General features: G+C 58.5%; 1 protein-coding gene across 1 annotated transcript; it reads left to right on the top strand.

Annotated features, from left to right (window-relative positions):
* Positions 1 to 5,826: 5,826 nt before the first annotated feature.
* On the top strand, positions 5,827 to 17,972 carry LOC311170166 (L-gulonolactone oxidase; the record flags this gene model as incomplete). Its single annotated transcript, XM_084232564.1, has 11 exons — positions 5,827 to 5,922; positions 6,209 to 6,334; positions 8,069 to 8,163; positions 10,281 to 10,371; positions 12,447 to 12,632; positions 13,460 to 13,567; positions 14,252 to 14,328; positions 15,330 to 15,479; positions 15,644 to 15,808; positions 17,082 to 17,172; positions 17,844 to 17,972. The coding sequence occupies exons 1-11, from the start codon at positions 5,884 to 5,886 to the stop codon at positions 17,970 to 17,972; spliced, it is 1,257 nt and encodes a 418-aa protein (XP_084088690.1). The 5' UTR covers positions 5,827 to 5,883.
* Positions 17,973 to 19,840: the final 1,868 nt, after the last annotated feature.

Raw genomic sequence — 19,840 nt, 5'->3', positions numbered from 1 at the left:
TCTCTTAATGGAATAACCTGAACTGACACAATGTTAGATCCGTACCTTCCAGATTGAGAAAAATCATGTGTGATTAATTTCTGGGTGTAAATGCCTTATTCAGAGGGTGGGTGGTTTGGAGGCAGTGGGCAGAATGGCGCAGCCAGGGGATGACTTCTCTATGACTAATTAATTCTGTAGCAAATTCAGCATTTATTGTTCGAGCATTTCCGCAGAGGCCAGAACGCCCGTGTTCAATAAAGCTAAACAGCTGAGATCTGCGCTCTTGGAGGAATGCGGTGTTTTTTAGGATGATGCTCCCATGGGCCATCTGTGTTGTCGCCAATGGCAAGAGTCCATCTTTTTTGTGGCTGAGTAGTATTCCATCACGTCTGTCCGCTTCTTCTCATCTTCTTTATCCAGTCATTCCTCAGTGGGCACTTAGGTTGCTGCATGTCTTGGCGAGAGTGAATAATGCTGCAGTGGACATGGGTGTGCGTATGTCTGTTTGAATGAGTGTTTTCCTGTACTTTGGGACCGATACCCACAGGTGGAATAGCTGGATCATTGGTAGATCTAGCTTTCATTTTTTGAGGAGCCTCATTTTACATTCCCACCCAGAGTACACAAGGGATCCCTTTCTCATCTCACCAACTGTCTCTGGTCCTTCCGGTGAAAGCCCTTCTAACCGATGCCAGGTGGATCTCCCTGTGGTTCTGATGTCCACTTCCTCCAGAGTCGGTGACCTTGTGCATCTTTCCACGGGCATGTCGGCCATCTTGCTGAAATGTCTCCTCAGATCGCCCCATTTTTTAACCATATTGCTTTTTGCTACTCAGTTGCTGGAGTCCTTCGTGTGTTCTGGATGGCAACCCTGTGGGGCGCGTGGCCTGAGGCGTCTTGGTCCTGCATCGGTGGCCTTTTGGTTTGGATGATGGTTTCATTTCTTTCATTATCTTTGCCTGTTCTTAAGCAGGTCATTTGCCTTCTGGCTGTTGTGGCAAGAATTCTTTATCTACTCCCTTATAATATTCAGGATTTGCAAATATTTCCCCCCCCATTTCATGGGTGGGAAGCTCACTTTTTAATCAGTAAAAAAAAATAGCTTCCATTGTTAGGAGGCCTGCCCTCTGCTTCTCATGCACTTCAACCCTGTTTGCTGTCACGTTCGGCCCAAGACAGGAGCCAGGCACAGATCAGCATGGGGCGGCGTGTGATTGGGGTGCCGTCAGAGCGGACGACAGGCAGTGCTTTGTGTCTGCGCCTCAAAATGAGACGACTCCAGAGAAAGCCACTGCGGTGGCATCTGTCGCTGATTGAGTAGATGGAGAGATGGCTCCGGGCCCCTGTCTCCCTCAGTGACCTGGATTCCCTTGGAGAAAGAACACGAGAGGCAGCAGAATCCCAAGCCCCCCGCTCGCTGGCAGCAGAATCCCAAGCCCCCCGCCTGCTGCGTGAACTCTGTGCCCCGCACCGCCTTTCTGAGAGAAAGAGCGGGCTGACAGGGACGAGAAAATAATACCTGCAGATCAGAATTCCTTAAACACCAAATGCCTCAGTAAGCACACGGGTGTGACAGATGTCAGGGTGCAGATGACAGAGATGGAGCCCGGTCTCCCCGATGAGCGAGCTGGGGTGGGGGGCGCCGTCTCACAACCAGCTCTGCAGCCTGTGCTGGTGTTAATCTCCCGGCCGGCAGCTGTCTGGACAGGTTGCGCCCAGCAATTACTGAGCAGGCTGAGTCTTCCAGAGAGAAGAAAAGAGCAATAAACCATCGCCTCGGCCACGGGTGGGGGCAGCGCAGATGGCATTAGCTGATACCCACCGTTTTTTGCTGATTTTGACGTTTCTTTTCATGTACTTATATTTCTTTTCAATAAAGGCAATTTCTGCAATTGATGTGGCTGCTTGGCGGTGCGGGGAGGAAGCCATCGCGCAGAGGCAGTCGTGGGGGAGAAGGAAGAAAACCTGGTCCGGGACTCGGGTCTCTGGGAAAACTCCCCCGAGGGGCGCCCCTGACCCGCGGCCGAGCTCACCGCACCCCCACCACCCCCACCGTAGTGTTTGGGGGCAGGAGCGGGGCATGTTATACCTGAAGTTGTGGGGACAAGGCTTGAGGAGAGTGGGGATAGAGTCATTTATTTGGGGCAACACCAAGTGGGGCCTCCACCCTTCTCCCCACCTTGCAGTGGGCTGCTCTGCACGCTGTGGGCCACAGCTGCGGGGCCCCTTCCCCTGCTTCGGGGCACTGAGTGTGGAGAAGGGTCCCGTGGCCAGCCTGGTAGGTGCCTCCTCCACCAGCAGCCCCCAGCCCGCCCTTCCTAGGCAGGGAACTGGAGGCTCTGTGGGGATAGCGCCCCAGTTCTCTCCCCTCCATCAAAGGAGCGAGCAACCTAGAGGGCCAGGCCCTGCCTCCTCCATCTGGGGCCCCTCAGGGAAACAGACAAAGAGGAAGGCAGCCTGGCGCGCTTCTCCCTCAGCAAGGCCCTGTGGAGACCCCGCCCAGGGGCCTGCAGATATAGACATGCTTTGCTTGGCTGTTGGTATACGCTCGAGGGGTACCCGGAGATCTCAGACCGTCAGGGGTGCACACGCTAAGGGGGTCCAGCCATGTACACGCACAAAGGCAAGGGGAGCAGGCTCCTGGGGTGAAAGATTTTGATAGAATTGCTGCGGGGATTGAAAGGGGAGGAGGAGGAAGGGATTTCAAATAAAATAAGCCACCCGCTAACTCGCAAAGACAGGCCAGACAGGCTCAGCCCGGGGCCGGGCAGCTGAGGCCGGAAAGCTTTGCCGCGGCCTCAGGTGCTTTCTGGTGGGGGAGCACCAGAAAGGGGTTAGGTGGGGCCCCAGCGCTGGGACAGGAGAATCAATGTACCCCACTCTATACCACAGAATCCAGCATGAAGTCAAGTACCGGCCGCCACTGCCCGCCAGCACCAGGAGCAGCCCGGCCCCCAGGCGTCTCTGCCAAGCGTCTCTGCCTGTCTCTCCTCCCCGTCTTCACGCCACCTGCTCCTCCCAGCTGCCCCCATTCAGGACGTCTGCTTCATGGCCTGCAGGGACTTGGGGTCCAGGGGCTGTGTGCAAGCAGGGGCATTGGCTCCTCCTTTCACACCAACTCGTGTCTGCAACCCAGTGGGGGACGCGCTGGGAAATGCACGGCCAGGCAGCGCTGCCGCAGGGCACACGTCGCCGAGCGCTGTAGCCTTCACACCTGGCTGGCTGGTGCTTCCCGCAGGGACCACAGTCAGCATGCATCCATCCTGGAGTGGAACAGCAAACAACGCCTGGCTATTCGCTTGCTGGCGCCCCAGAATGAAGCCCCGCAGTTGGGGCTCCAACAGCAGATTTACAATCTCCCAGCCTGGATGCTGGAAGTGGAGACCCAGCTGTTGGCAGAGCTGGGTTCTCTGGAGGCCTCTCCCCATTGACTTGCAGCCGCCCCCTTCTCCCTGGGTGCTCCCGAATGTGGCCTCCGCCCTCGTGTCTGTGCTGATGGCTCATTGCTAGGGCGGGTCAGGATGAAGACATGGAGATGTACCTCTCTTGGCAGCGGGGCTCCCGGACCTGAGCTCTCTTGACCTAAAGAGGAGCTGGCGCTGTCATGCAACGAGGAAGGCAGGTGCTGGGGTGTGGTCACGACGCTCCTAAGGAAGGCAGGCCGGTGCCTGCGGGCGAAATGCTCGCTGGTGGAGGAGGATGGGGCTGGCGAGCCTCAGGGCACAGATCTGCCTGCTCCGGACTCCAAGTCCCTGCAGGGGGCTTTGCTCTCGCCAGCTGGACAGGGGCGGGGGTGGGGAGGTCCCCGGGGCCTTTTACAACAGGTTCCCAGTCGCAGAGGCGCAGGCAGCACACGCGGCACACGCTCTGGGGCACCGAGCTCGGGGTACATACGGCTGCCCCAGGAGCCCACGGCCAGCTGGCAGCAGAGCAGGTGAGAACCTGCTCCCGTTTCAAAGGCCTCTGTGCCCGGGCTTCCCTCACGTCTGCGCAGGGAACCAGGACAAGTGCACCAGGCTGTTGAGGGTCAAACAGGCTTCTCGAAGCCTGGACAGGAGCGACCTCCGTCTGCTCGTGAGGACACAGTCAGGCGGATTGTTTGGAAAGGCAAGGAACTGAGACAGTTCCAAGAAGGGTGGGTTTTGCCTCATTATCTGTCTCCCTGAAAATAGGAAATAAAACTTAGGCATCCGAGGTGAGACAGCCTCATCGCGCTGGCAGGGCCTGCACGCTCTGCTCTCCATGAGCCAGAGAGAAAGCGCAGACATTCTTTAAATTGCAGTTTGGGCTCTGGTGTCCCCCCTACTTTGACGTCTTCCTCTCTAGAGGCCCCGGCAGCCAAAGGCCAGCCAGCTGGGCAGTCCCATTGTCCTTGCGGGCTCCCCGCGCAGTGATTACCACTTGTCTGATCTCTCACTATCTGCTATGCTGTCAAATATTTGCCAACATGAAGGGTCCAGAGGGGAAAGGAGCTTAGCTGGGCATGCTCACCCCCAGACCTCATGAGGACACTGACATAGGGTCACGGACCTCAGCCACACCAGGGCAGGCCACCTGCAGCCTCCTCCAGGCAGGGAGCCCCTACGTTTGGAACCCCCTGCAGGCCCCCCACTTCACAGCCTCCCTGACTTACAGCTTTAGGACCAGTTTTGAGTCTGGAGGTTTAAAGAGTTTGACTCCAGAACCCCAGCACCAGGGCCAAGGCTCAGGCAGATTCCAGGGGCAGAGCCGCCACCCCCTAAACTCTGTCCTTCCAGCCTGTGAGCCCAGAGGGGCCCAGGTCAGGAGGCAGGTCCATGCTGCTGTTTGTCTGGGTGGAGCCTACTGGGACTCTTTTATCTGCCTTGCTGGCCCCAGAGCCCCGGGTGTGCGGCAGCCCTGACCAGCCCTGAGCACCCAGGTCACAGAGCTGCCTGCTTGCACCCCTCGGCTGCACCCCCTGCCTGGCACACTCTTCCCAGAGGAGGCCAAACTCCATCCAGCCACTGAGCCACGGCCGGAGCCATGGTGGTAGGCCTGGGGAGGGGTCAGTCCTGCTGGCATGAGCCCTGGCTGGGCCCATGGCAGGTGGAAGGCAAAATTAGGTCAAGTGTGGGGCCCAGAAGAGGTTATGGGGACCCTCTGAAATTGGACTGGGGGGCTGGAGAAGGTCTGGGGGTGGAAATCTGGTGTGAACTTCATTTGGTGTGTTCACCTGGTTGCTGTGTGAGCTGGGGAGCTCACTGCTCCTCTCTGAGCCCCCATGTCTCTCCTGAAGACCGGAGTAAGATGACCTATTTCACGGCATTATTTTAAGGTCTAAACAAGATCTCTAGAGGGCCCCAGCACTGGGCCAACACACAGTAGGTGTCCAACAAATGGGAGACTTACCCCAGGGCTGGGCTTGGAGGTCAGGAAGGCTGTTGTGGGGTCTCCAAGGAAAGCTGGTGGGAGGCTGCCCCACCAAAGCCCAAGTATTCTGGGGTCGATCAGGCCAGCTCAGGTGGCCCTTCCCCTACTGTTTGCCTGGGCTGTGTCCCTTAGAGGGGCGCCCCGCACGTGGGGCAGGAGTTTCCTCAAGATCCACCCTGGCCCCATCTAGATCCTTCTCCTTAGCACAGACGGAATTCCCTGCCTGCCCTGCCCATCTGGCCGTGAGCAGCCAGGAGAGCGGGAGGGCGCAAGCGCTGCTGCCTCAGAGCGTCCCCGTGCATGCCCTCGCCCCGCGCGCGTGCCGTCCCCAGCATGGAGGGTGATGGGGGCGAGGCTGCGCTCTGCCTCTCATCTGATGCCAGCAGGGCCGCAGGTGGGGTCAGGGCAGCCGCAGCCCTTATCTGCTGTGACCTGGCTCTGTCGCAGGTCCACGGGTACAAAGGGGTCACTTTCCAAAACTGGGCGAGGACCTATGGGTGCTGCCCGGAGATGTACTATCAGCCCAGGTCCGTGGAGGAGGTCCGAGAGGTGAGTGACCCCCTCCGCCCCCGCTGGGATCTCCCCCCGATCCCCGCCTCACCTGCCGCGACCCACGATGGCCTCAGCCCTCACCGCCTCGCTTTCTCCTCGCCCCCTGCACACGTCCACGGGCACAGCAGTAATTTTATTAAAATGCCACTTGGGCCGGGCTCCCTCCCTGGGTAGAGCCCTCAGAGGCGTCCTGTTGTTTGTGGGATAAAACTGACCCCAGACTCCCCAGCCCCTGCTCATCACCCCGGCCACATGTTCTTCCTTGGGCTCCTTGTGTCGGCAGGTGCTGGCGCTGGCCAGGCAGCAGAACAAGCGGGTGAAGGTGGTGGGTGGGGGCCACTCGCCCTCTGACATCGCCTGCACCGACGGCTTCATGATCCACATGGGCAAGATGAACCGGGTCCTCCAGGTACTTGGGAACTTGGCTCCCTGCCCTGCTGGCTCCCAAGCTGCTCCAGCCTCTCCCCTCGGGCATCATACCCTCCCGCGGCCTGACCTTCCCCACCTAGCTCCAGCCTGCACGCTTGCAGGCCTAGCTCCAGCAGGCCTAGCTCCAGCCTGCACGCCCCAAGGAGAGGACTCCACGTGCTCCCTCAGCTCCCCAGCAGAGCCTCTCTCTCTCTCCCTGCTAGGCTTTGCCACTTGAGAGACTCGGGGGAAAATTGCAAGTCAGGTCTCCAAAGGTGGATTCACAATGACAAACCAGAAGAACTTGCACTTAACCCCTTTGTAAGGGCAGGAATGGACCACAGTGCAGGCTTTCTGATCCAGCAGACCGGGTAAAGGAGGAGTTCTGGAGCCCTTAGTGGCTTTTTGCAAGTCTTTTTATTGGGATTACCAGGTACACAGCAGGCAGGGGTCCTGGGGGGCCGGGAGGCTGGCAGGCCTCCCAGCCCCCAGCAAGTCTTCACTCTAGCTGGGCTCTCCGGCCTTCTCTGCTTCTCTTCGTTCTTGGCTTCTTGGCTTCTGCTGGCGTCCTCATGACGCTGCCCTTAAAAGCCCAGTCTTAGCCCAGGTGAATCCCATCTACATCTGCCCACACCCTACTCCAGGTGCCGCCATCAGGCATGCACTCAGGACCACAAGGATCTATCATCTATCCTGATGGCGGGAGGGTAGAAAAGCCTGACATTTTTTCCTTACCCTACACCCTTTTACAAACAGGCTAAGGAGGGATCAGAGAGGGCAAGTGACTTGCCTAGGGTCACACAGCAGGCCAATCAGCGCAGAGCAGGGCCCAGACTCGGGAGTCGGACGCCAGCCCCGTGTTGACTCCCTGTCCAGGCAATTCATGCCTGCCCCCAGTGCCTGCCAGCAAACTGGGTACCAGACAGGTGTGCTTTGGTTAGGGCCCCTGTTCTCACCTGCTGGTTGTCGGCAACTCTGAGCTGTAATTCTTGCCAATGACCCCCCACCCACCTAGCCCTGCTGCAGACGTTCTGGGTTCCTCTGCCGTTTCCTTATTCACTCAGGCTGATGATCTCCACCTTGTAGAAAACATTCCGGGCAAGACATCAGTCCCAGCAGTAATTAACTCTGATTGCTAATTAGTGAGGATTGGGCCGCAGCAGTTGATTTCCCCGAGCTGTGTGCCCGGGGCAGTGGCGGGAGCTGGCGCCTTGGGGTCTCGCAGATGTGGTGCTGGCCTCTGTTCCGCCCTGTGTTGGTGTGACCTTGGGGGCGACTTCAAGTGCCTGGACTTCAGTCTCCTCCCTGGGATGGGGCTGCTGCTCCTACCGCTGCACTCTCTTCCACCCGCTCCCCCCACCCCGGGCCACGGGCTCTCCCACCCCGTATGCAGCAGAGGCTCCAGGGAGATGTGCTTTCCAGGTCTCAGTGTGGGGACCCTAGGTGCCCTTAGGAGACCTGAACTTTTGTCCCAGCTCTGCCAGTGACCTTAGCCAATCTCTTCTCATCCCTGCTCCTTATTCCCTTCACCTGTGAAAAGAAAGCACTACATTCCAGAATATTCCTAAATCTCCAGCTGTCCAGAGCTCCGCCCTCTCCCCCTTGGGCTGTCTGCCATGGAGGTGACTCCGCCTGACCACAGACTGGGACAGACATGCTCACTCGTGGGGAGCCTGCCTGCAGGCAGGGGCTGAGCAGTGGCCGCCCTGCCCCGGCCTGTGCTGGTGTCTTGCAGGTGGACACAGAGAAGAAGCAGGTGACCGTGGAGGCTGGCATCCTGCTGGCAGACCTGCACCCACAGCTGGACAAGCACGGCCTGGCCCTGTCCAAGTAAGAGCCCCTCCCCGACTCCTTGCTGGGCCAGCCCCACACACCTCCCTCCCAGCCCCTCTGGCCTTGGCTCATGTCTGTGACAGGCGTGCTCCCCAGCATGTGCCCTCTCTCTGTTCTTCCCCATTGGCTCAGGGGCTGCTGCGTGAGAAGTGAAAGAAACAGGCCAGAGATGGGCAGAGCTTTCAATACCAGTCTTGTGCAAGCTTGGGGAAAACAGGGATTAAGTCTTTCTTAAAACTTGCAACAAACAGGAACCCAAACAGAAGGATATGCAAAATATCAGAGGAACAGAAGAGCATGCTGTTTGAGCCACAGGGCTTTCTGGAATATTTATCTGTGGCTTCACCTGCTCCTCCATCCACACATGCTGTCAGTGATTGCTCAGGTTTAATATCAGAGGGTGCTGAGTGAAAGAGGAGTCAAACATAGCCAAAGGAGTGAATTTCTAACTGTGGAATTTTGACCATTAAAAACTAAGGACACAAGCATTTTGCACATGAAAGTAGCAATCTCTTCACAATGGAAAATTGCATCCATGGAGGCCTGAGTCCTCAAGTGTGGGTGGTCTATTTGCCCCAACTTTCTTACTGTAGGCCCTGAGGCTTCACGATGAGTTTTCACTCTGGCAAACATTCTGTTTGCCATGACCCTCTCCAAGGGTCATGGCAACTCAAATATTGAGTGTCTACCGCCTGTAGGCCTTGTTCAGAGCCTGGAGAGGCAAAGAGGATACAACCCAGACCCGCTCTGCAGGAGCAACCAGCCAAGGGACACACAGACGCAAAGTGACAAGCATAATACAAGGCGACAGCTTCCAATTCACACAAGTGTCGGGACACTGTGGGGCCTAAGGCAGGAAGGCGTGTGAGGGGTAGCAACCAGGGCAGGCTCCCTGCAGGGGCGAGTCCTAACAGATGACTAGTGGTGACCCAGAAAAAAGAGGGGAGTTCAGGCAGAGGGAAGAGCATGAGCACAGGCCTGGGGAGGGCGTGTGGGGGTGCAGCTTGGGGCCCCGAGCGGGCGGCAGACAGTCTGTGACGGTGACGACGCCAGGAGACGGGTTCTGTAATGACGGGACCTGGCATCTCTGGGCCCATCATCTGGGGACCTGTCCCCACCACTGCCCGCACCAGGTCCTCGCCACTCAGAGTGACCTGGGCCGCCAGGGCGGTAGGAAGAGGCCCATCAGGCAAGCTGCTCCACACACTCTCATTTCATGGGCCCCCCAACCCAGTGAGGAAGGAGACCCCCCTTTACAGACAAAGACGCTGGGTCTGGAGAGACAGGACACTGGCCCCCTGCCTAGCAGCGGGGCAGGGTGAGGCAGAGGCCAGGGCAACTCCTCCTCCCTCCTCCCAGCAGTCTGTCAGGTCCCTTGGGCTCAGCGTCCTGTAGCAAGCAGGCCCTGGGGCCAGCCACAGCCAGGAGCACGCTGGCCCCTGCCCTCCCTGCTCTGCGTCCTGACTCCGCGGGGCCCCTCTCTCAGGCATGGGCTGAGGTTGGCTGGGTCCCGGCAGCTGCGGGGGCGCGGAACCCTGGCCGGTCGGGCCCTTCTTTAAGCTGGGCCGGAGCAAAAGCACCAGGGCAGTAGCCGGACCCGCTCCCTGTCCCTGAGATCTGGGCACAGGTTTCTAACCCGGCCTCGGGGGCCGCCTCTAGGAGTGGTCCTGCGCACCCAGAATCCTCCGCGCATCCCAGGGCCTGCGAGGCCGGGGGACACAGACTTTCTCCCGAGATCACTGGGATGAGGGCCACTCGGTTTCCTTGCCCGCCCCCAGGGCTCAGGGGCTTCTGCCTTCCTGGGACGCCTGCGTGTGCCATTTGGACAGAGTCGCTCCCCGGGGGACTCAGGGGCCGCGGGGTCTCAGCAGGAGCATCGGACTGTGTTGGTGGAGGAGGGAGATGAGGACAGGGAGGAGTGTCTCCCCCTGGCGCCTCAGGGGAGCAGCCTCTGAGAGGGGAAACTGAGGCTCTCCGAGGGGAGGGGCAGGCAAGTCAGATAAGTCACAGTCAGTTTGGGACAAGGACCCAGGCAGGGGGATCGCACTGCAGCCCGAGGACGCTGGGCTGGCAAAGTCTGACTGTGCCCTCTCGCTCCCTCCTGCCGAGCCCAGCATGGGGGCCGTGTCCGACGTGACCGCAGCCGGCGTCCTGGGGTCCGCAACACACAACACGGGGATCAAACACGGCATCATGGCCACCCAGGTGAGTCCACCTGCTTTGCAGAGCTCCACGGACTGCCAGGGCTAGAGCTCTCTTCACCAGGCCTCTGGGAAACTGGTGTCTCCCCCCAGAAGTAGGGCCAGCTCTAACCCACCCCAAGTCTCCCCCTGGCAGGGGAATATCATCCCCTTCTCTAAATAGCATCTGTTCCCAACAGACACGGTGATGACGGAGCCAACCCTTTTACATGCTGAAGCTCCCCCTGGCCTCTAAGGAGCCTCCTGGCAGCCCTATCGAGAAGGGCGAGCAGGGTAGGGTGCATCTCCATTGAGAGTTCTGAGCCAGGAGCTAGGCAAGCAAAGGCCTTTCCAGTTAGCAAACCAGGGGGAGTCCAGGACAGGCACTGGGGCTGCTCGAGGCAGAGCCCAGCAGAGGAGGGCCTGGGTTCACACCTGACCTTCATTAGAAAGTGTTTCTTAAACTTCATGGAGAACTAATTATGGGCAAACCTGGTTTCAAAACCGACCTGCAGCCCTCCTCGGGTATGTGCAGGTGGGTGGATCACTTCTCAGGACACCCCTGTTCTCATCTGTAAATAGGGGCCTACTCCCCAGCCAGGTGCAGATGCAACTACATGGCTGACCCGAGGACAGTTCCCGGTGCCTGCGTAGAGGCCGCCCCCTGCAGGGCAACACCTCTCCCCGCTCTCTGAGGGCAGCTTCCATGGCCGAGGCTGTGCAATGGGGTCTCCATGGGGGCTGGTTTAACACCCCCCACCAGCGACATGCGGTCCCCTGCGGGCACGCCTCTGCCCTGGGTGCGAATGTCTGTCCAGAGCAGCAGCACTGGCTGGGGCTGGTTTTGCCTCCCGCCTCCACCACCCTCGTCTGTGCGACTCACTCTGGCCGCCTCCGTTTGCTCACCTGAAAATAGGGGTGATCTCGGGCTCTCAGGCGATCAGCTGCTTAGGAGAACGTACACAGTTGGCCTCCGTAAGTGCTTGTGATGGGTTTTGTGCAGAAGACAAGCCCCTTTTCAGGGCCCACAGTCCGTGTGCCGTCAGCACGCAGGCAGGGGGCCCGGGGAGGGACTGACAGCCTTAGCATCCACTCTGCCGCCCGGGCCGTGGCTGGGGCTTCAGCCACTCTCTCCCAGATGGTTGTTACCCTCGTTTTACAGACGAGGAAACAGAGGTGAAAATGACACGTCTGAGGTCACACAGCTGGTAAATTCAGTGCCCACCTTCTTTCTCTCCTGGACCCTGCCGAGAGGTTGCACCCGCCAGCGGCGCGGCTCTGGATCCCGGACAGAGTCTGGTCTTACATAAAAATCGTCCTGACGCCCTTGCTCCCGCAGAGGGCCGCGCTGCCCCGTTTCTGCCAATTTCTCCTCTCTGGCCTGGCCCCGGTTAATCAGAATTAGCTCAGCTTTATCTATTTCCTCGCCCTGAGCACCCAGCCGCCAACTACACGTGTCAAAAGCAATTTCCTTCCAAATTAGCGAGGAGTGAAGCGTGCAGAAGTGCTTCAGCAGGCGATGAAGAGGCGCCCTCTGGAAGTGAGGGCCGAGGGGAGACCCCAGATGAATCAGGTGTTTGCAGCTGAACGTCCTCTCCGTGCAGACCCCGGTGGCTTCTGGTTAGGGTGGCCAAGTAGGAGGCTTCAGCTCCTAGGCAAGTGGGTCCCCCAAACGAGAAGAGACATGGCTTGGTTGCGGTGGTGTCTGGAGGAGCAACAGGCAGAGGGGCTGCAGCCCCGGGCCCAGCTGCACGTCGGGACAGCGGGCAGGTCCCACGCACGTGCACAGACACCCAGCCTTGGCCTTCGCAAGGATCAGACCCCTCCTGGCAGAGAGGCGAGTTTTACTCCGACTGTGGAGCCCCGGATGAGCAAGGCGAGGGGCTTATGTGCTAGGCGCCCCCTGACACGCTCGGCGCTGCTGCTTCCCTTTGCCCATATCCCTGTTCTGCCCACCCCCCGAAAACTGAGGCTCCTTCCAGCTGGTGCCTGATGAGGGGCATATTCCAGGGAGAGGTGACCCCTGCCCTCCCAGCAACACGCAGGAGGGAGGGCCCCCCCAGGTTACAGGCGCCGAAGTGTGGCCCTTCTCCAACGCAGGTGGTGGCGATGACCCTCCTGGCGGCCGACGGGACCCTTCTGGAATGCTCCGAGTCCAACAACGCGGAGGTGTTCCAGGCCGCGCGCGTGCACCTGGGCTGCCTGGGCGTCATCCTCACCGTCACCCTGCAGTGCGTGCCCCGGTTCCACTTGCAGGAGACCTCCTTCCCCTCAACCTTGAGAGAGGTACCCTGCTCAGCCCCGGTGGCGCTGGAGGGCATTGAAACGCGGGCTGTGCTTTACCTATTTTCTCACTCCTGTGCCGATTATTAAGGACCTGAAATCTGTCAGGCGTCATGGGCATGAGAGATGAGGATGACGATGATGAGGAAGACGATGCTGATTGTGGTGATGTCAGGGACGGTGGTGAAGATGGTGATGATGGTGGATGACGGTGGATGATGGTGGATGGTGGTGGATGGTGGTGGTGATGATGGTGATGATGGTGGATGGTGGTGGTGGTGATGGGGCTTGATGGTGGGTGATGGTGGATGGTGGTGGTGATGGGGGTGATGATGGTGATGCTCATGGTGACGGTGGTGATCACGAAGGTGCTGATGACGGCACACGATGATCTGATGCTAGTGAGGATGAGTAAGAGTTGTGCCGTCAGCAGCGGATGCTCGCACAGCAGTTGCCATGTTCCTGACACCCCTGTAAGCACGCTCTGGGCATTAGTGCCTGTGACCTCCCCAGCTGTCCTGGCATGGACGAGTCCCATTTTACAAATGGGACAGATGCACAGATGTTGCCCAGACTCATACGGTTCGTAATTACTCAAGCCTTAGTAAGTGAGAAGTCACCTCTCTCCTTGAATCTAGTCAGAGAATCCAGGATGCAAGTGCACCATGTTCATGTCCAGTGTGTTATGACATCAGCCACCCCATGTGGTGATTTTAGGGCAATTTTAAGGATTTTCTGTGGGTGGGAAAGAGCATAGGCTCACCTGGGCCCACCCCCAGCGCTCGCGTCACCCTGTGACCAACACAGTCTCTTCCCTCCACGGAGGCCAGGTGCTTGACAACCTGGACAGCCACCTGAAGAAGTCCGAGTATTTCCGCTTCCTCTGGTTCCCGCACACTGAGAACGTCAGCGTCATCTACCAGGACCACACCACCAAGGTAGCTCGGGCCTCAGCCGGGGCTCACACACCCTGCAGCCCCACGCCTCCCCGCGCCCCACCCCCCGGACCTGCCCTCCTTAGTCACGAGCTGAGAGAGAGAGGGTGAACTCACCGAGCCAGGCTGGGGGCATGGAAGGGCAAGGAAAAGCCAGGATGTGGGAGAGGCGCCGAGGACAGAAGTGTGGGCAGCCCAGGATAGGATGAAATAAAGTCCCAGGCAGCTGGGCTCAAGCTTGTCAACTGTCAGATATATCCTGCCTCCCCCCGGCGCCTCTTATTAGATCCCATCCCTGCACAGGGGAAGGAGCTCTACTGTGGCTTAGCAAAGCGGATGCTTCTCGGCAGAAGGAAACAGGCCTCACTTAAGCTGGATGTGGTCAGGGCAAGTCAGGCAGAGGCCGTGACATCCACTGTGTGCAAGGGGTTGCTGGTGGGTTAATAAAGACGATCTCTGGACACCTGGGAAGGTGCACGCCTCTGCGCAGTAAATATATAAATAAGCACGAAGTAGAGGAGGCAGGACATGGGGGTTGGCAGTGCCACCTAAAAGTGTGGCTGCTAATCATGCTGGCAGGTGGGTCAACCCTCTGCCCCACCATACACAGCCGCTCCTGGCACCCGTGTCCCTCTGAAGAGACACTGGAATACCAGGCCAGGAACTGATCACGATTCTGCTTCCCAGCCCCCAATGTCTTCAGCCAGCTGGTTTTGGGACTACGCCGTAGGATTTTATCTCCTGGAGTTCCTGCTCTGGATCAGGTAGGCATGCAAGGGTGCCATTTGGGGCTGAGGGTGTGTTGTGTCAGAGGGTAATAATGCTCCTGCCTTCCTGCAAGCAGGTTGGTTTGTCTTTTCAGTTGAGAGCAGTGTTTTTCGGCTCTGCCCACACATTCAACTCCCCTGGGGAGTTTTTCAGCATGTCAGTGCTCTGCTCTCTGGTCCACAGGTGATGTGGTGAATCTTTCCATATTGCTCTGTTTCCCACCTCCTTCCAAGACTAAAATCTGTGTTCATGCTCAGGCCCCAGGCCTGCCCTTGGGGTGTCACTATAAACGAGGGAGACGCTTCCTGGGGCCTTGGGTGGTGACTTTTCACCCAGCCAAGATATGGGGTGACATCACATAAAGAATGTTTAACTATTTCATACATACAAGATAATACAGCAACACATATTTAACTCTAAAGCATAGCATGGTAAGCACTCATGTACCATCTGCTTAAGAAATGAAGCAATACCAGTACAATTGGAGCACTGTTGCCTGGCCTCATGCACAGGAGGTTCCTAGAACGCATGAATTCAGAGACAGAGAGTAGAATGGGGTGCCAGGGCTGCAGGAGGCAGGAAAGGGAGTTGTTGTTTGATGAATGTTGCAAAATTCTAGAGACCTTTGGACGGCAATGGGAATAAACTGAATCCTGCTGAACTGTGCTCTTAAAAATGATTGAGATGGTCAATTTCGCAAAATGATTATGGGTTTTGTCTTGTTTTGTTATCACAATTAAGAATATAAACCAGCCCCGTCATTACTAGAAGTAGGATAAAGTGCGGGGAGCTCATCCTCAACAGCTTGCAGCTATGCAGAGGGTGGTTTAGAGCAAGCCCGCCTTCCCCGAGGGTAGCCCAGCCCGCTAGGCACACTGGCTGAGCAGGTAGAGAAGGAGGCCCTGGTGTGTGTGGAGCTCAGGCACTGGCCTGGCACACAGCTGGTGCTCCCTAAATGCCGGGCACTGTGGCCACTGTACCTCCTCTCTGCCCACAGCACCTTCCTCCCCGGCCTCGTGCAGTGGATCAACCGCTTCTTCTTCTGGCTCCTGTTCAGCCGGAGGAGGGAGCACAGCCAGCTCAGCCACAAGGTCTTCACCTATGAGTGCCGATTCAAGCAGCACGTGCAGGACTGGGCCATCCCCAGGTAGGGGCCAGGCTAGGCGCCAGGCTGAGGGGGACAGTATCTAGGAGATCCCCAGGAACCTTACTGTGGCCCTGGGCCGGGAGGCCAGCGTGAGCCTGGTGAGGTGGCTCTGGCAGCCCCTTCCAGCCCTGAGACCCGGATTCTGCCCTCTGCACTGAATGCAGAGAGAAGACCAAGGAGGCCCTGCTGGCACTGAAGGCCACCCTGGAGGCCAACCCCAAAATGGTGGCCCACTTCCCCGTGGAGGTACGTTTCACCCGGGGCGACGACATTCTGCTGAGCCCCTGCTTCCAGAGGGACAGCTGCTACATGAACATCATCATGTACAGGTGAGCAGCCCTTTGGGGCGGACAGGATGGGAGCCAACCCTGCACACTTAAGGGACCCTCTCCTACCCCATCTTTCAGCATCAGTTCAAAGCCCCCTTCTCCAGGGAGACCTCTCTGATTGAGGCAGAAAATAGTCTCTTCTATGAGCTTCTACAGCACTTGTTCTTTATGCTTTTATGATATTTATACTTCTAGCCTATATTAATATAATCATATAAATTGATACTTTATATCAATGTTTTATATGTAAATTACATATGAGCTTGACATGACCAGCTACCATGTATGAAGCTGAATGACAGATGCGTGTACTCGCGGGCTCTGACAGCCTGGAACTCCATGTTAGAGGAATCCTGAGGCCAGAAAAGAAGATCAGCAGGCCCCACGCAGACGCCCCTTCCCAAGACTGCACCCTCTCTTCCCTAGTTAGTTACGCCCTCATCTTCAGTCTGAGGCTGGGCACACGCAGTGCGATTTCCTGCCTCAGACTTCCTTCTGCCCTCCTGCTGCAAAGCCCCTCTCGGCCTTTGCTGCAGTGAAACCCACCTCTCCCACGGGCCGACTGCCAGCAGGGCGTCCTCTCAGCGTACGGAATCCCCAACCCTGGAGGAAGCCCACGGGCAAGCCAGGAGCGCGCCGGTTAGAGGCATGTCCAGAAGGCCAGGGAGGAGTTTCTGAAAGACTTGGAGAGGAAACAGCTTATTTCGTGTGGGGACAAGCCTCAGCCCTCATCTGCCTGTCTGTCTGTCTACCGCTCTCCCTGCCAGGGAAAGGGAATCCAGAAGTGGGGACGTTGCCACGGGCGGGGGGCACAGCCTAACGTGCTTATTGGAATTTTTGAAAATTCTGGCGTGGACCTTCTCTGGCCCTAAGTCTGACCTGGCTGAGTCGGGGTGAGGATGCCCGTGGAGAGGGGTGGCCAGGCTTTCCCTTCATTGCACGAGGCGATCCTGAGGTCCCCGGCTCTGTCAACTGATTCAAGCAGCGCACACATAGTAACGAGTGTGCGCACACCAGGGTCTTTCAAATTATTTAAGCTCGTGATAACTTGCAGATGCCAGTTAAAGGCTACAGGAGAGGTGCAAGCGTTGTCACAGCCCTTCTGGGGTGAGCAGTGAGCAGGAGCCTCTGAGTAGCCGGGTTATCCATGTCTGTTTTCTGCAGGCAGAGCTGCCCTTGACCTCCGTGGCACGTGCCAAGGGATGGGCTGGGAGAAGGTGCCAGGTGACTGTGGGTGGGACAGGGCCTCACCACCTCCTCTCCCCGCCCTCAGGCCCTACGGCAAGGATGTGCCAAGACTGGACTACTGGCTGGCCTACGAGACCATCATGAAGAGGGTGGGGGGCAGGCCCCACTGGGCCAAGGTAAGGACCTCCAGGGCCTCCTGGGGCCCAGGCCGCTGCTGGGAGCCACAGCTTGCACCAGAGGGCATCGCCTTCCCAGGCCTGGCCTGGGTGACCACGGACCTGGGGCTGGGGGAGCCAAGGAGTAGGGGCACCCCCTTCCCGCACAGACCCAGCCTCAGCGCTATTTGTGTTCTGACAGTTGGGGACAGATTCCCTCAGAGTTTTCAGAGAAATTCCTCCTTTTGCACTTTCTTTGATTCTCATGGGAACCGGGGGGGGGCAGGCCAGGTGGGGTCAGGGAGACTCACTGGCCGACGGGAAGCCGGGGCGTCTCGGAGGGGCTGGGACTTCTGTGCTGATTCTCAGTGGAACTGGGCCAGCGGCCTCTCCCCCTCCCCACACCACAGTGGCCTGGGGAGACTTTGTTTTCTCAACTTTTCACTGTCCAGGAACTCCTTCCCTTGTGTTTGGGCCTCTACATTATGCACATAAGTGCATGTGTGTGTGCACATGGGTGTGCATCTGTGCGTGCATGTGTGTGCCTGCGGGTTCCTTGCACGTGCATGACGTGTGATGCGCATGGCGGGCACGGGCCTGCACCCGTGTGCTATGCGTATCCCGGGGGCAGGGCTGCAGCCCCGCGGCCGTGCCAGCCCCGAGCTCACCTTCTGCATCTGCTGCTCCCACAGGCCCACAACTGCACCCGGAAGGACTTTGAGAAGATGTACCCTGGCTTCTCCAAGTTCTGCGCCATCCGAGAGAAGCTGGACCCCTCCGGCATGTTCCTGAACGCATACCTGGAGAAGGTGTTCTACTGACTCCAGGCCCCAGCCCCCCGCCCCCACCCCCACGGCGATGAAACAGACCCCGCCCTGCCCCTCTGCCCCCGCACATGGTGCCCGCCCCCCATGATGAGCCGGTCTGGGCAGGGGTGCCCTCACCCCCCTCCTCTATCCTCACAGCAGCGCTGGCAAAGACGTGACCAGCACACCCAACCCCCATTCCCGTCTCCGTGCAGCAGCACCACCCCTGTCCGGAGCCCACAGTCGCCCCCTCCTCTTTTCTCAGGACACAGGAAGCCCCAATATGTTTGTCCAGGAGGTCAGGGGTTTGGTCACGTGCAGCCCCACCTTCCAGCCGGCGCCCCCAGCCTAGGGGTCCCGTCTCCAGCTGCCCTGACCTGTGTTTGGGCCAACGCGCTCTTGCCAATCAAGGGCCCTGTACCCCGAGCCCCCCCCTTTTCAGACCTCCCCCATCCATCGCCCGCAGCTCTCCCTCTGTCTGGGGGGGCTTGGGGCGAGGGCTCTTCTGCCTTCTTGTTCATAAAGACAAACATTGCTCAGTCTCCGCGCCCTCCTTTCCCCTCCCAGGGGGTTCTCTGCCTCGGGGGGCTCGCGGAGCCCTGTCTCCCTCTGCAGGCACCAGGTCTTGGACTTGCCCAGAAAATGCTGTTCATGTTCCTTTTGCACACGTGGCTGCAGCCTGCCCTGGGCCGCCTCGCCGGGCGGCGGCTCTGTCGTGGCGCGTGCACCGAGCGCTTAGCAGGCGGCCACGGCGCGGCCAGCGAACGGGACCTTAAGGGCAGACCTCGAGCAACTCCTGCTCTGCTCACGCAGCGCATGAGGGGCCGTCTCCAGGGCACGTGGGGAACCCCAGCTCTGCACACACAGAAGAAAACCGGGCAAAGCACTTGAATTGAGGCTTCTCTGAAGACACCCGTGTGGCCGGGAGCGCAGAAGGTGCCCAGCATCACCGACCGAGGGGCGTGCAGAGCGGAGCCGGAGTGAAATGGCCTGTCACACCCATCCGGGCACACGAGCGAGCCGGAAGTAGCAAGTGTGGTGGGGGACCAAGAGACTGAAGCCTTTCTGCGCTGTGAGGGGTGAGGGGGTGCAGGGGGCTGGGGTGGGGGGCGCTGTGAAGTGTGCGGCCACTGGGGAAGATGGGCTGGGCACGCTTCACAAACTAAACGGAGCCGCCAGGTGGGCTAGCTTTGCTCTCTGAGGAGCCCTCCAGAGCAGACGCGGGTGTTTGCACACCCGCTCTCACGGCAGCATTGCTCACAATCCTGAAGGGGTCAGTGCAAGTGTCCACCAACAGAGGAAGGAGCAAGAGAATGAATTCTGCCTCCTGGGCTCCCGACTGAGTTCCCAGGCCGTGTGGGCCCCCCCAGTTCAGGCCTGGGAAATCACGTGCGCCAGTCTCCTGAAATCAGTCTCATATAACACGTGCATTAGTTCAGGTTCTCCAGGAGACGTAGACAAGGCAGAGGGAAAGAAACAGGTGGGTGCAATTAATAAAAAGGAAAGCATCGGAGGCAAAGCCTGAGGCTGTGGAAGAGCCACGGGGTCCAGTTACCCATGGCCCACAGGTGCGGAAACCCAGGTTCAGAGAGGTGACGAGGCTTGTCCAAAGCCACCCAGCAATTCGGGGAGGGCTGTGTCTTCCAACTTTTCATACCAAAGTGCGTCTTACTGTTTATCAGTAGCTTGAATTCAGTTGTTAGGATCTATGAATCTCACATCCTCGTCCACTGTGTAATTGTGTTTTAAACTTCTGAGCAACGTTCTATTTCCCAGGTCTTTAAAAGGCCTTTCTGCTCGAGGGAGGAGAGTCACGGCTGTGTGTGGTCTTCCCGCTTCTGCCCCAGGTGGGGACACCCTGACACAAAGGAGCGTGGCTTAGT

Source organism: Talpa europaea, assembly GCF_964194135.1.
Source record: "Talpa europaea genome assembly, chromosome: 4".
NCBI classification, from domain to species: Eukaryota; Metazoa; Chordata; class Mammalia; order Eulipotyphla; family Talpidae; genus Talpa; species Talpa europaea.
The sequence above is the reverse complement of the archived record's forward strand: the minus strand, read 5'-3'. Positions and strand labels throughout refer to the sequence as shown.